We start from the raw sequence: 14,299 nt of genomic DNA, 5'->3' as shown, positions 1-14,299 counted from the left end.
TAATGATTGCTCCAACAGTGGACCTTTTTTCACCAAGCTGCTTGGCAATTTCCCGTAGCCCTTTCCAGCCTTGTGGAGGTGTACAATTTTGTCTCTAGTGTCTTTGGACAGCTCTTTGGTCTTGGCCATGTTTGTAGTTGGATTCTTACTGATTGTATGGGGTGGACAGGTGTCTTTATGCAGCTAACAACCTCAAACAGGTGCATCTAATTTAGGATAATAAATGGAGTGGAGGTGGACATTTTAAAGGCAGACTAACAGGTCTTTGAGGGTCAGAATTCTAGCTGATAGACAGGTGTTCAAATACTTATTTGCAGCTGTATCATACAAATAAATAGTTAAAAAATCATACATTGTGATTTCTGGATTTTTTTTTTAGATTATGTCTCTCACAGTGGACATGCACCTACGATGACAATTTCAGACCCCTCCATGATTTCCAAGTGGGAGAACTTGCAAAATAGCAGGGTGTTCAAATACTTATTTTCCTCACTGTACATGTTCTCATATGAAATAGACCCCAGTAAACAACAACATTGAATCCACAAAATGAACAAAGACAATAAAGGAAAATAAAAAAATTATAATAAAAAAAAAGTAGACCAAATTACAAACCCTCTCAGACCACTTCAGCAAAATGCACGATGTGTAGTCCATACCACTGATTCATTATGTCCATTCTTGGCATCAATTCTCAACTTCTCACCACCTGTTTGTGAAGGTACTTCTTAAACTCTTTGAATTTGTCCTGTTTTGCTTGTGTTGCTCTGGCAAAGTCCAGGAAAACCATAATGTTGTAAAATCTTCCCAGCACAACTTGCCATTATTCCAAGCCACAGGTAAATCAAAATCTCTGTCTGCTGACCACAAGAATCTTGCCAGATTGGATCGGATCTTACACCCACTTTGAGAAGCTGACCAAGAGCTCTGTGCATGTGCTGTATTTCAAGATGACGGCCCACTGTGTAGATCAAATTTGGAATGAGCCCTTCCAAGAACTTAATCATATATTGACCTTCCGAAAGGAATGATAATTCCTCTGGGATTTCAACTTTACGAACATTATTATGTCATAATATCGGTCAACCTCTAGAACTAGATAACCATAGGCAGAATGATACGTTCCACTTTGTTTTCTGAGTTATATCTGTGAAATTTTGTGTACCTATTACTTTTGGACAAACAAAAACTCTGATCACAGAGACTGCACACGTTTTTTGCTAATTTTCTGTACAACCATTTGTGATCTATTTTTAACACCCCCCCCCCAATGTGTGGTAGGAGCTGCTGAAGGAGACCCGTAAGGAGTGGGCATCTCGTGTGGTGGAGTTACTATACAGTATCTTCTGTCTGGACACCCAACAGATCACCCTCACTCTGCTGGGTCACATCCTGCCCTGCCTCCTCACTGACCCCGCCCACTGGCACAGCCTGGCTGATCCGCCCGGAAAAGCCCTCGCCAAGTATGATAATTATTATTTTTTTTATACATTTTGAATCAAAAGCAGGATAAATAAACAGAAAAAGGGTCAATTATATTTAGGATAAGAAATTATTTAATAAATTGGTATTATTCTATTGATAATGAGTAAATCTTCAACACTAAGTATTAAACCTCAACTCGCGGTTTATCCTGCGCTGTGCCTCAGAGACTGTGTGATGTGTTTTTACTTTTCTAAGCAATCTGACTTTCGATGTTTCCCTTGTGAATGATAAAATGGATGAACATTTTCCATAGACTCACTTTAGAGGCCCCATGGCATATCTTGAGAGCAGAATATCAAAGCCACTATTTTGTGCTAATTCGGTCAAAGGCCATTAGTGTCCCCTCTTTCACAATGTTCTCTTTAGCACTTTTTCCTTCCGTTAACCCATTCTTGAGTCTTGCAGGGAAGTCCACAGGATCATGTCTTTGTGTTAGTATGATCAGGCGGAGTCCTCAAGATTACAAATAGCTTCCAAACTAATGACTCTTAACACACTGTCATTGTACAATCAGTCTCATGATTAATTTGTTGGTCAGTACTTTCATAGAAAGGATTGATTCATACATGAGTGATGATGTAGTGATTACGTATGAATGAATCTCGGTTTTTCACAGTCTTTCCTCTTTTTGCTTTCCTTTTCATTCACTTCCTCTTTTTTTCTTTTTTCTTTTTTTTCTTCAAGCAACACATCCGTGCTGAAGGATATGTATCTGTCAGACTTTTAATTCTCTGTTTCTCTTCATATTTTTCATTTATATCATTTGAATGGATGTTAAAGGGCCTTTTATACAGGACACATTCTTATGTATTATGTAGATGCGGCAGACGGACATCTTTGGCCACTGCTCCGTGTTTCACTGTTTTTTCAGTGTCTTGCTCCATGAGCACTGTGTTTTTAATCTCAAGTGTGTTATCGCTGCTGCATTAGTGTCACAAATTGAACTTGCTAAAATAATGATTGTTTTCAGTCCGTTTACTCAAACTCACCCCATTTGTCATTGTTTTAGTTTTTCAGTATTTTTAGTTTTAGTATGTTATTATTTAACTGATATAATTTGAATATGTTTAATGTTCAATTTCTAAGGCTATTCAGTGTTATTCCATCTAATGGCATTTTCATGTTCAATGAAAGCATGATAAAATCATTTCAAATTTATAAATTACATTTAATATTTTACTTCAGTTCATAAAAAATATTTTGGTTTAGTTTTAGTTCTTTTCAATTGTTTCGAAATCCACTTTTTCAGTTCAGTTAACAAAAATGTGTACATTTTAATTTTTTTAATTTGTGTTAGTTTTCCTTAACAATAATTACACTGGAATGTGTCCTGTGTAATGATGTGAGCAAACTCAGTCAGAAACCATCCCACCTCATTTTCATAAACCTAAAAGTTGCTGTGTTTTTTTTATTATTTATTTATTTGTATAAAGGAATGGGATGCAGAAAAATGTCCTCCTTCCTAAAGATGTCACTGAAATACCGGTCTCTGTGACAGCTCTAGACACATTCTTTGTTCAGCCAATCAGAAGACATTAATGTGCATTCTATCTGTCAATCATTTTGCTTGTTCTCATAGTGTAGTAGTTGAAGCTGAACATTCAGGTTTACGTTCATAAGTCATCAGCTGAGGGCGATATTTTGCTACTGTTTGACAACTGGTAGGAGACGTACTTATGTTCAGTGATGTTCTCAATGCTATCTTTGGAGGGCGGGGTTTAGGATAGAAGGGGCTGCTCAGTCTTGTCGAAGTTCCAAAATGTCTAAAATCGCTTATTGGGCCTTTAAGATAAGTTCACGTGTGTGTGTGTGTGTGTGTGTGTGTGTGTGTGTGTGTGTGTGTGTGTGTGTGTGTGTGTGTGTGTGTGTGTGTGTGTGTTACAGGTTGTCAGTGTGGTGTGCTCTCAGTTCATACTCGTCTCATCATAAGGGTCAAGCTTCAGCACGACAGCGCAAGAGACAACGCGAGGATATAGAGGTCTTGCACACACACACACACACACACATCATTTAACAACCTTTCTCCCACAAAATTCCCAAGATGTGTACTCGCACAGACTTTCACATACATGAGAGCAGTCTACAGATCAGGGTCATGTCAAGAGGGGCACATGGCAAAATGGCTATGAAATAAATTTCTTTTATTTTTACATCTTTTGTAGTTCCTAATGTACTATTTAGTTCTGTTTATAGATATTACTGTCAAACATATTAGTGCATAGAGTAAAATAAAACAGTTGATATTGATTTAATTTTCCTGGGTAAAAAGTCATAATTTCTCACTGTAATGAATCGATTCAATTGAAGTATTTGACATAAAAGGGTTTATATAGTTTTATTTTTGACATGGTTAGAAAGCATGCCCTCCTAACGGTAAAACATGCCCCTGAAAATCAAATCCTGAGGAGAAATTATTCCCCTTTTGACACTTGTGTACGTTTCTGCATTAAACTCTCGCCTCTCACTACGAATTATTTACAAGACTCATTAATGTTTTCTGTAACAATCCATCTTTTGTTATTGACTGTAGGACTACACCAGCCTGTTTCCATTGGACGACACGCAGCCATCTAAACTGATGCGCCTGCTGAGCTCTAATGAAGATGAGACGGTTGTGCTGTCCTCTCCAGGTCACTTCCTGTCTGCCTCACATACACCACACTGCACAAAAATATCAAATACTCTCACAGAAACCACAACTTTGCACATGGACTTCCCTTTGAGGATTACTATGTCATTTTTATCTATACTTCTATCTAGAGACTTGCACTTTTACTGCTCTGTTAACTAAACATGCATACACTGCAATAATTAGCTGCCAATTTTGCTGAAAAATCGGCACAAAAAATGCAACGCATACTTCCTGTGGAATTTGTGATTCAATATTCCCATGACATAGAGAATGAAAAAGATGTTTATAGCCTAATTTACCAAAGACAAACTAGACATCATCAATCCGGCATAGATGCATCGGGCAAGTAAAGAGTGAAACTGTAGGAGATGCTTTAAGACCCTCACAATCAAATGTGATAGATTCCACTCTATTTAGCAAACTGACGCATGAATCTCCACTTATGCCACAGTAACCCCTCTCCCTCAAGCCTCCTGTTAAAGACATTTCTAGGCATGTTAACTTAGTGCTGTGAAAAATAATTTGTATTCAGTTTGATTTCTTCAATTTTGTGTATTTTTCATACTAAATAGTTTTAAATCTTCAAACAAGATATAATATAAAACAAAGGCAGCCTGAGTAAACACAAAATACAGTTTTCAAATATATATATATATATATAATTTTTTTTTTTTATTGAAGCAAAACTTATCCAACACTTATATCACCCATCTGAAAAATTAACTGCCCTTTTTATTGCTGCTTGTGCCATCTTTAGCTGCAACAAATGCAACCAAACGCTTCTGATAACTGGAGATCAGTCTTTTACAATACTGTGGTGGAATTTTGGCCCTCTCACCATTGCAGAACTGCTTTAGTTCAGACACACTGGTTGGGTTTTTGAGCATGAACTTCCCGTTTAAGGTCCTACCACAGCATCTCAATGGGGTTCAAGTCAGGACTTTGACTAGGCAACTCCAAAACTTTAATTCAGCTTCTTTTGAGCCATTCAGAGGTGGATTTACTCCTATGTTTTGGGTCATTGTCTTGCTGCATAATCCAGTTACACTTGAGTTTCAACTCATGGACTGATGACCGGACGTTCTCCTTTAGGATTTTCTGGTAGAGAGCAAAATTAATGTTTTCCTCGACTACTGCAAGTTGCCCTGAAGCAGCAAAGCATCCCCACACATCACGCTACCACCACCATAATTGACCGTAGTTATGATGCTCTTTTTGTGTAATTCTGTTTGATTTACACCAGATGTATTGGCACCTCTATCTTCCAAACAGTTCCACTTTCGACACCAAGGTGTGTTTTGGCAAAATTCAGACGAGCCTTTATGTTCTTCTGGGTTAGCAGTGGTTTTTGCCTCGCCACACTTCCATGGATGGCATTTTCAGTGTCTTTCTGATAGTGGAGTCAAGAACAGTGACCTTTATTGATGCGAGAGAGGCCTGCAGTTCCTTGGATGTTGTCATTTGGCTTTTTTGTGACTTCCTGGATGAGTCGTCGCTGTGTTATTGGATAGATTTAGGAAGGTTGGCCACTTCTGGGAAGGTTCTCTACTGTTCCAAGTTTTTTTCCATTTGCAGATAATGGCTCTCACTGTGGTTCTTTGGAGTCCTAGAGCCTTTGAAATAGCTTTGCAAGACTTGGGTATCACCTTTTTCCTCAACATTTCTGGAATTTCTTTCGACCTTACCATAGTGTGCTACTGGGTGAGACCTTTTAGTCAACTTCATGCTGCTGAAACAGTTGTATTTAGGTGTCGATTTGATTGAACAGGGCTGGCAGTTCTCAGGTCTATGTGTGTCTAGTCCAGCAAAACGCCATTATGAATGCAGTTTCACAGATTTATGGATTTAGTAACTAAGGGGCAAATACTTTTTCACACTGGCCAGTCGGTATTGGATAAATGGCTTCAATAAATAACTTCATAATTTAAAAACTGTATTTTGTGTTTACTTGGATCGTCTTTGTTTTCTGTTAGATTTTGTTAGAATTTTTGAAATAATTTCGTTTGAGATATACACAAAAACAAAAGAAATCTGGATGGGGCAAATACTTTTTCACAGCCAGTGTTGGTAACTTTTAAAAGTAACTTGTTAGAATATTGTGTTACTCAAAGTTAAAGGTGCAATATCTAAATTTTTTGGGTAATATTTGGCTTTTTTTCCAGTGTTTGAACGGCTTGTAATGCAACTTAAAAAATTAGCCCTTCCCGGACGTCCTAGGTTGACTATTGAAGCCTGTAGACTGATTTTCATGCGAAGGGAGCGGGTCGTTAACAACCAAATTGGCCTGGTTGCTAGTGACTGTAGAGTCACAGGGGGCCTCCCGATTTAGGCAAGTCACTGAACATCTCTAGTAAGCCTCCCACTTTCTAGAATTACAATACCCATCATGCACTATGTCTCCTCCCCAAAGTTTGCACACTTTTACTCCTGATTTATCACAATACGGGGAAAGGACAGGTGTACAAATAAGTAATTCCGATATTATGGTCTAAAATAAAAAATGTGAATTAGTTTACTCGTTACTCAAATAAAGTAATCTGATTACGTAATCCGCATTACTTATAATGCAGTACCCCCAACATTGTTCACAGCACTGTAGTTGTGTATGCATGTAACCATGAATACTGTAGAAACAGACAGACTGTTCCGTATTGTTGTGAGAAGTGTCAAAGTCCAGACTGCATTTTGTCACTTTCACTAAAAAAAGGAGGAAGAGCAGTTAATGAAATGAAAGTGTTTGATTTGTAATTGTGTTGTAAACCGAGAAAGGGAAGTAAATTAATTTGCTTTCTGTGGCAAGGAGGAGGGCGGGGCTGTGCCGTGATGATGCATGCTGGCCCCTAATCAGGCTAATCAAGCCAACGAGAGGGATAAAGCGGCCGGAGGCTGTTGTCCGCCAGAGGGTTGAGCAGACGAGGACCAGACGACAGTGTGTCAGAGAACCGGCTTGCCAATAAATAATAATTTAATGATAAATTAAACCATAAAGACAAAAGACATTCTGGGCAGCTGCCTGTAGCTCTCTTGAACTGGCCTCCAGTGCCAGGCGTGCATCATCACGGCCCGGCCCCGCTCTCCTCCGTGCCACACTTTCATAGTCGTGTGACATATTGTACACTTTTCAATGTTGCTCCTTATTTTACATACATTTTGTGGATAATAATAAGTGATCTTTGCTGTTTTGTAGGTGATCGTTCCATGAGCAGTTCACTGTCCGCCTCTCAGCTTCACACGGTCAACATGAGAGAGCCGCTCAACAGAGTGTTAGGTTTGTGATATTGTGCTCTCTAACTAACAGTACCATGAGAAATATGATGTACTGAAGTTTTGCGTGTAAAAAAACATGTGCAAACTTGATTGCACGCACAAAATATTGTCAAAACTAAATCTAAAAACTAAAAAATTCTGAGGATTGTATATTTCAGATGTGCTCAATAGCACGTCCTGGTAGTTTTTAAGGCATACCTCTAACATTCACAAAATAAAGGTCAATGCAAATGGTTTAAATTGTACCCACAAAGTCATTTACAATAGCAGAAAGTCATTTCAGAAACAGAAATTTTGAGAGCAAATTAAAATGAATTATCGTATTAATCTGATTCCCGCTGTGCGTCATGATGTCATTGTGGCAAAACAGAGAATTTGACAACTGAAATGACATAGAACACCCATTTATGACACATGTTATTGTAATATTAGAAAATATATATTTTCTGGTTATTTTAGCATAACTGAACTAAATGTGGACATAATACAGTATTTCCTTGAAGAATTTTGAATACGGGAGTCTGGGTATCTCAGCGGGTATTGACGCTGACTATCACCCCTGGAGTCACGAGTTTGAATCCAGGGTGTGTTGAGTGACTCCAGCCAGGTCTCCTAAGCAACCGAATTGGCCCGGTTGCTAGGGAGGGAAGAGTCACATGGGGTAACCTTCTCATGGTGGTGATTAGTGGTTCTCATTCTCAACGGGGCACGTGGTGAGTTGTGCGTGGATCGCAGAGAATAGCATGAGCCTCTGTATGCAAACCATATCCACATTGTCATGCAGAACAAGTCACGTAATAAAATGCACGGATTGACTCTCCTCCACCACCCAGATTGAGGTGAGTAAACATGCCACCACTAGGACCTACTAAGTAGTGGGAAATGGGCATTCCAAATTGGGAGAAAAGGGGATAAAAAAAAATGCTTGAATAAATCCTGGTGTCTGTCTTTATTAAGTTTGATGTGTTCCCTCCTATCGTCAGAAAATTACAAACAGGTTTTTGCTGATCTGTGATGTTTCCCTTTTCATCAGCCTCAAATTAACTGGCTTTTTCCACTTTTCATTTCGACATGATTCAGTTCAGGCTCCGCAGCAGCTTTGCTTGTCGTCATCTTTCGCTTGTTGTGAGCGTTTTGAAGTTCCCGCCTCTGCATGGGTACCTGGCAGACCCGGTACTCGGTACCCCGGTACTTTCAGAAATTTTGGTATCGTAAATAATTTTTTGTTTGACTACCGACAGGTGTTTAGGGGTTCTGGTATTTTTGACAACACTAGTGTAAAGTGAAAAACGGGTGTTTGGGAAATTCCTGTGGTAGTTTTTTTTGTTATTTAGTGTTTTGGGAGAAAATAAAGTCTAGCCCTGTTGTACCCGACTGTACGTAACTTACAGTATGCAAAAGCCTCCTTTGGAGGGCATGTCCAACATTTATTCCATGTGTTGATATTTGCAATTTTTTTCTTAGTAAATCACTCACTTTGCACCCAGGCAGTTTTATAGATTGAATAAGCAAATAGTGCCCTTTATTTGGGATCTTCATAAATCAGGGTCAGAGTAGCATACTATTCTCATCTGATGGGTCTGCCACAGTAACTCTTTTGTAAGGGTCGTGACTGCTTATGTGTGTGCATACAATGCAATAAAATGAAATGTAAAAGAAAAAAAGAGCTACATTGTTACACTTTTTTGAAGACACTCACCGACTTGACACTATGATGTTCTTGGTGTTGTTATGCAGTAGCTAAGGTGTTTTGAGTGATTTTAGTGTCTTAATAAACAGTTTCTAGGGTGCTCTGGGAGGTTGCTGGGTGGTTACTTAATGCATCAAGTCAACCCCATGTCTGATTTTCTGGACTTTAGATATTGCTGGAGTCTCTCCTTTAATTCAAATCCAAGGGATTTTTTCCCCCGTTTTGCTTTGAAAAGTAGTTGTGCAGTTTAGCCTCAACAAGCTGCACAATTTGAGGTGTAATTTATGTCTGTAACACATATTGTGTGGGTCGAGCTATGTTCCTAAATTTTTGAGATTAGTTCATACATCTGTAACCCTCGGTATGAGCAATAGTAATAATGAAGCTTGCCTCAGCAAACACAATTAATAAAAGGCGATGCTTGTGTCTGTGTCCTTTTGTAGCAAACCTGTTCCTGTTGATTTCATCTCAGCTGGGCTCTAAGACAGCGGGCCCTCACACACAGTTTGTCCAGAGCTTCATCGAGGAGTGTGTGGAGTGCTTGGAGCAGGGCAGCCGTGGCAGTATACTGCAGTTTATGCCCTTTACCATGGTGAGGGAACCATCTCACATACACTGTGGTTCAAACGTCTTCTGCTTTTCTCTCTAATTTAATACAGCTTTCCCATTTCAAACCATATCATCAGAATAACCGTTTGAGTGCAGAGTTGAAATTGATCATTTCTTCTGCTCTCCTGGACAACTCCAGCTACGATTAGAACTTAGCAGTACTACGGATATTGTTTGCTTTTGTATCACCAATTGCGTTTGTTCCTCATTTTGAAAGATACTTTGTATAAAAGCGTCTTGTTATAAAATGTAAACTGGTTGCCAATAGTTTTGAATAATTAACTGATTTTGCTCTTACTGAAAGAAAGAAACTTTGTGAAGAACTGAATGCAAAATCTGTACATTATTCAAACTTTTGGCTGCCATTGTAAATGTAACCTGAATTGGATAAGGTCTTAGTGTTTGGTATGCCCCCCATTTTCTTTAATGACAGCATGTGCTGCAGTCGACATGATGATTATCCAGAATGATCTGTGAAAGTTATAAAGGGCATTTTGTGTGCTTCAGTGGAAACTAGGAAATCTGACCGTCTTTATTTGGAAACAGTGCTATCAATTTACATTTCTGAAAAAATTACTCCTATGAGCCGGTTCTTTTTAGTGAATTGAAAAAACACTTGTGAGTAGTCAAAGTCTTTTTGGTAAGTCATTTCACTTGGCGTCAATCATTGGAACGCACCTGGGCAGCTATTTTTTCTATGTAAACAAGTGGCATGACAGTGCAGCTCCTGCTGCTCTACTTGAACGGGTAAAGACTGACATCTCCAAAACGATTGGTCAAGATTATCATAAAACAACATATTTCAAATCAACAGTAAAATCTGACAACACTGGTATCATAAATGGTGCTGCTTTACCTCAGATCACGCTAAAAAACGCAATTGTCCCGGCTTGTGTAGCTAATGTGCATGTGTATTTGTGCGGTATTCCTATTCTACATGGGTGTTCCAATTTCTCCATTTATATTAATAGAAGAGTTCCGTCTCTGTTAAATAGTCTTTGCCAGAATAAGGATTAAATCAGAAACCCTTTTGAAAGAGACACCTGAGTTCTGTCATTATCAGTGGATTTTATAAAAGAAAACAACTGAATGAAATGTTCAAATTTTTCTGTTTGTTAGAAATTTTTATTTAATATTCAGAAATATGATTGGATTGCATTTATGCCTCTAAAACATCTGTGTAAACTGGCCATTTACAAGAGTTGTATTAAAAGCCAGGTCTCCTAAAGCAACCAAAATGGCCCGGTTGCTAGGGAGGGTAGAGTCACATGGGGTAACCTCTTTGTGGTGGTGATTAGTGGTTCTCTCAATGGGGCGTGTGGTAAGTTGTGTGTGGATCGTGGAGAGCAGCAAGAGCCTCCATAAGCTGTGAGTCTCCGCGGTGTCATGCACAACAAGTCACATGATAAGATGTGCGGATTGATGGTCTCAGAAGCGGAGGTCCTCCACCACACGGATTGAGGTAACCGTGCCACCACGAGGACCTACTAAGTAGTGGGAATTGAACATTCCAAATTGGGAGAAAAGGGGATAAAAAAAAAAAAAAATAGAGTTGTATTAAATGTATCTCTGGTTTGTTATATATGTTTAAGTCTGAAATGTTCTCATCCTTTGGCAACAGACTGCTAAGGATAATCAATGCAAAATAAATGGCATTTTTCTGCCTCCAATGTCCTCTAAATTAACTAGGACTCATTAATAGAATAATTAAGAGGAATCAGAACCAGAATCTGTACTTGCATACAATCATCTACAAATTGTCTCATTTGATTAGTGACTTAAATAATGTAGAATCCCAATTTTATTTTATACTGTATAATAATGTTTGTTTTACATTTTTTAAAAACCTCAAACTTTGTTTATTTCCGGGATAAATTAGATTTGTGTACACCATTGAATGTAAACACAGATAACTGACATATTTGCATTTTGTAGAAATACAAAATGTTAACATTTGCTTATGAATTTGTGTGTTTTCACAGATTTCTGAACTGGTGAAGCTCCAAACGCTGGCTAAACCTAAAACTGTGCTGTCCATCAGCGATCTGAGCCTTCCACTGGGGCGGCGAGTGGCTGCTAAAGCCATCGCTTCTCTTTAGATGAATACACTTCACCATCAGCCTCATTCACTCTAAACCATGTTTTGAAGTCAATGTATTAGCCTTTATATCCAGTGGCACACAACTTATGAACAGCACCATGTGTTGTGCTGCAACACACACTCGACATCAAAAGCCTCTGACCTCACATTTTTGTAGAATTTTAAGAGTACACAGACACCCTCCCCGAGAGAGCACTGTCATATCATCTTCAGATGTTTCCAGTAAGCACTGAGGAACTGTAAGAACCCTTGGAGGGGTTTGATGTCAGAAGGACAGCTCAGTGTTAGTTTTGATTTGACATGTGGTAACACCTGTGAACTGGAGGAGTAACTGACTGCTGATGGAGAGCTCATTTATTTCCATCATTCTAAAATGTAAACCGGAAGTAACATTTGTGTTTTGTTTGTTTTATACATTTCTTGTATTGGGTTTTTTACATCTTCATTTTTGTCTTTTTGTCATTTATAATGCAAAACAACGACTATGATTTGGATTTCCTGTAAATTATGAAAACCCAACAATATATTTTTACTAAAATGCCAATAAAATGGTAAAACTGTTAATGAATATTTGTTCTTAAGAATTTTACTTTCAGTTATGATTTCTCATATGGTGCTGTAAACATTTCTCCTGACAACAATCATGAGCAAAAGTGTTTGTTCAGCAGAGTACCCCCACAGCGGTCACGGAAAAGATTTCCCAAGAAGATCTAGACATTTCTGTGGTTTCGCACTTCAAAAATATCTGTCAGTGGATGATTGGCAGCATTAGACATGATCTGTGTTCAAAGAAACCAGTCAAATTGGGGCACATCAGTAACGTACCGTTTCTTAACTGACCTTCATGTGCTTTAAATTAAAAATAATTTATCAAAACGTGTATTTTGTTATAACGTGAATCAGTATCAGATTAAAAACACTGCAAAGAAATCAATAATTATAAGGCATTGAAAATATATAATATGCTCATGTTCAAGATATATTCTCTGAAAATAAGCCTTAATATTAAACTAGTTTTGCTTAACTAGCAAATATAAAACATTTATTTGTTGATGTTAAAGGGTCATGAACCCCCAAATTGCTACCGGTCATGTACGTGTCACACGTCATTAAAATAACGAAAGCACTCATGTTTATTGTGTAACGTGTTTTTTTCTTTCTATAATTTAGCAAAAATCATACAGACATACATATTACATACTGGGGATACGAAACAGATAGTGACACATACACTGTGACAAAAAAACATCTTGTTTTTTTTTTTTTCGTTTATTTTGTTTAAAAATGAATCACGATAGACATTATTTATGCGTAAAGTATTAGATGCGATTGGTTAGAGAGAACGTGTCTACGTTATTAGATTCCGATTGTTTCTCCACATTCATGAGAAGGAACACTTTGATCCAATCACAGCGCTGTCTCATGCATGAGCTTATATTACTGCAAATTAGAAAACAAATCACTCACGAACATGACAGCTGTTCCAGAACAAGTTCAGGAGCACTCGTGGAACAGAAATGAGAGCAGACTTTTACGTTAACACTGTGATGAGATCAGAATCACTCATCAGAATGGGCCACAGTCCATAATCGGACCAAAGCGAGCATGTTTGTTGGCTAGAGATCTGCTATTCTCACTCCAAACATGAAACAGCTGTTTATTAAACTCGTGTGTTCCATCGCGTCTGCTCCGAACATCTGATGATGAACAGGATAGCATGATGGCTTTTTCAAAAACAAAAGACGTTGAAAACTGAAAATGCCAAGTCGTGTCAACTCTCATTTTGATTTCCTTTACGTTATGCGAAAGTTGCCAGGATTTACACCTGCATGGTTTACTGGCGCTCCGTCCTCAAGGCACCAAAATTGAAATACTTGATAACCTTACACAGACAAGATTAGTAAGCAATATTATCACACTAGATTCATGTAATCACGTGAATTAAAAATGTCAAAAGTGTGACAGTTGTCTGTTTTTAAAACCGCAGTCTACTGTGAAACTGTTCCATCTCTAGTCTGCATTCATCTTTCTCCTTCGCGTGATAAATGCGTCATCAACACAACACACCCTTCACGGTATCGGCTCTGCCTTTGTTCACACAGGCATGTTCCGGGATTAGTCCAGCACTGTATAAAAATGGATGAAACTGTCGCTCCAGTCCGACTTCCACTCTCTGTCAGGAGTGTTGTGTTAGAGGATTTACATTGCCTGCCAGGAGCAGGTGTGACTGAGCTTGTTGACGGCTCTGCATGGGTGTCACCAATTGTGGTCACGTAGAAAAAGTCTGAATGGGAATTGATGTGAGGGAACCAAAAAAAATCAGTAATTGTGCACTCTTTTCCATTACCTCATATGAATGAATGGCTTTCTACCCTTAAAGGTGCTACTGTTTTATACTACAATCGACTTTAAAAATGTTTATTACCAAGTACCACTACATGAGGACAGTCTCGACCTTACTGCATTCATCACCCACGACGGACCATTTATGCAGGGTTATATTATGGACTAGCTT

The 14,299-nt window shown here is 38.4% G+C and overlaps 1 protein-coding gene across 1 annotated transcript in view; it reads left to right on the top strand.

Moving 5' to 3' along the window:
• med24 (mediator complex subunit 24) overlaps window positions 1-12,321 on the top strand; it is a 47,134-nt gene extending 34,813 nt beyond the window's left edge. The window contains exons 21-26 of the mRNA XM_052113293.1: window positions 1,282-1,463; window positions 3,370-3,463; window positions 4,016-4,115; window positions 7,305-7,385; window positions 9,518-9,666; window positions 11,666-12,321. Of these exons, the coding sequence (XP_051969253.1) occupies window positions 1,282-1,463; window positions 3,370-3,463; window positions 4,016-4,115; window positions 7,305-7,385; window positions 9,518-9,666; window positions 11,666-11,782 (723 nt within the window). The 3' untranslated portion in view covers window positions 11,783-12,321. The remainder of the gene's footprint in view (window positions 1-1,281; window positions 1,464-3,369; window positions 3,464-4,015; window positions 4,116-7,304; window positions 7,386-9,517; window positions 9,667-11,665) is intronic.
• Window positions 12,322-14,299: the final 1,978 nt, after the last annotated feature.

Source organism: Xyrauchen texanus, chromosome 40, assembly GCF_025860055.1.
Source record: "Xyrauchen texanus isolate HMW12.3.18 chromosome 40, RBS_HiC_50CHRs, whole genome shotgun sequence".
Classification (NCBI taxonomy): domain Eukaryota; kingdom Metazoa; phylum Chordata; class Actinopteri; order Cypriniformes; family Catostomidae; genus Xyrauchen; species Xyrauchen texanus.
Note: the sequence above shows the minus strand (reverse complement) of the source record. Positions and strands in the feature narration are given on the sequence as shown.